General features: G+C 40.4%; 1 protein-coding gene across 1 annotated transcript; it reads right to left on the reverse strand.

Moving 5' to 3' along the window:
- Nucleotides 1-732: 732 nt before the first annotated feature.
- LOC123125246 (uncharacterized) lies at nucleotides 733-1,531 on the reverse strand. Its single transcript, XM_044545768.1, has 2 exons — nucleotides 1,258-1,531; nucleotides 733-1,091 (listed from the first exon to the last, which is right to left on the reverse strand). Exons 1-2 carry the CDS (start codon nucleotides 1,447-1,449, stop codon nucleotides 837-839), a joined length of 447 nt encoding a protein of 148 aa, XP_044401703.1. The 5' UTR covers nucleotides 1,450-1,531; the 3' UTR covers nucleotides 733-836.
- Between the last annotated feature and the right edge of the window lie 560 nt (nucleotides 1,532-2,091).

Genomic DNA, 2,091 nt, shown 5'->3' on the forward strand with positions numbered 1-2,091 from the left:
AAACACACACACACACCCGCCTAGTTACGAGTCGATGAGTAACTTGCAACTGGGGAGACCAACAAGACACACAGGCACACACCTAGTTGCGCCTCAATTATCAACAAGCAAAAAAATGGGGCCCCTCGAGAAAACACAAACACTCCCCCATCCCCCTCCTAGTTCCCATTTGATGGTGGGCTTGCAACTGGGGACCATCAACAACACACACTCCCCCTTGTTGTGAGTTGATGGATCGCATACAACTGGGGACCTTCAACAAGACACGCACTCTGCTAGTTGATGGCTGAGTTGCAAACTCGGTATGTTCAAGAACAATCTTCAAAGAACAAGCTCATACAAAAAACACATAGTCGCCCACCCTCCCTCTCCCTAAATTGTGAGTAGACGGTAGACTTTCAACTACGACCTTGACCGCACTCTCTTAGACCTACGATTTTGAAAGATGACTACTTGCAAAAAATAAGGCATCTATGAGAAAACAATATTTTTGTTACTAAAAAGGAACCGGGCAAACAAAATTGCATGTATAGTGCAGACAGGCAAAAGGGTGTTTATCGTTACAAATCATAACAAAGAAAACATTAAAAAAACATAAACGCCTTTACTCCTAAAGAAACATACTGATGAAAAATATATAACATCACTTATCATTACGAGAAACACATATTCCACATAGTTTTGAAACACACATAGATAATAAAACATCGCAAACGACGAGCCGGGGGGGGGGGTACTTGGTTCTTGTCAACCGCATAAACAAAAGACCGCAGCGATGTTTTGCATCAGCATACTACATAACTAGGAACATAGCTTCTCGAAAAAGAAAGTGAAACTTAAAGCTTGCTGACGACAACAGTAACATTCATGCAAGACTTGCTGCTGGCCTTGAAGAACATGAAGATGCAGTCATTGATTTCCAGGGTAGTCTTTGAAAGGAAACGCCTCCACTGCTTTTTGTTGAAAGCTATACGTCCATCAGTAGACGTGCTGTATTCAACACGAGTCTTTGCCTCCCCACTGCTTAGACGAACACAAGCCAACCCTTTTTTAGGGATGTTCAAGCTTGTAGCAACCCTCTCTGGCACTTTCTGTATCGACAACAAAGAACAGAAAACAAAAAACATGAAAATAAAAAAGCTTGAAAGCAAACGCAACAAAAACTGCATGCATTTAAGAAAATAATGAATGCATATAAACAAAATAAAGTAAACACAAAAAGCAAAATTTTAATAAAAAAGAAACAACAAAACATACCATTTGTCCAACTTGAGTGTCAGTTGTAGTAAGACAGTGTACAAAAGACACTCCTAAAAACTTGGACTTGAAGCTGAGCACCAGTTCATTGAGAATGTCCTGTTGTGCATCATTCAGAGTTAGACCCCCTGTATACTCGATCTTTATGTTGCCACCGTCTTCATCCACATCTGAGATGCCTCCATCTATCATCTCTTCATCCACGTCTGTGTGCAAGTCAACACTTTGAGCGACAACATATGCCTGGCGGGGACGCCTGTCCAAGTCAAAAATGACCACAGCACCCTTTTGAAGAGAAAAGTCAGAAGTGAATTTCTTCCAGCCACTCCCCTTGATCCTGGTCCTGTGTGCCCCCTTCACAATGTCGACAGAGTACTTGCGTCCATGGGCTTCAAAACGCATGTAGTCCTCGGTAACACCATTGACGTAGACTCTTGCATTGCATGGGACAGTCTACAAAAAATGTAAAAACAAAAGAAAAATATAATTAGGAAACTGTACATAAAATAAAAAAGACATCATTGAATACAAAGAGCGCGACCATCCATGGCAAAATACGCAAAGCATTCTGACCGTAACTTGTACAATCAGGATAACAATCGTTAAAAAACTATGATATTACAGAACTAGTAATGACGTAATCAACCAAACTATTCTGAAAGAACAAACAAATCAATGATCTGACAGTATAACCAATGAGTTAGCTAGAAACCCTAGTTGCATGGTCTTCCCCAGTCCCATGTCATCACCGACGATGACATTCTAAACAGCGATACAAAATTGACATACTTATTAAAGAAAAAGCTGATATGAAGCAAAAAGAAAAAAAATTGC

The sequence above is a fragment of the Triticum aestivum genome, chromosome 5D, assembly GCF_018294505.1.
Source record: "Triticum aestivum cultivar Chinese Spring chromosome 5D, IWGSC CS RefSeq v2.1, whole genome shotgun sequence".
Classification (NCBI taxonomy): domain Eukaryota; kingdom Viridiplantae; phylum Streptophyta; class Magnoliopsida; order Poales; family Poaceae; genus Triticum; species Triticum aestivum.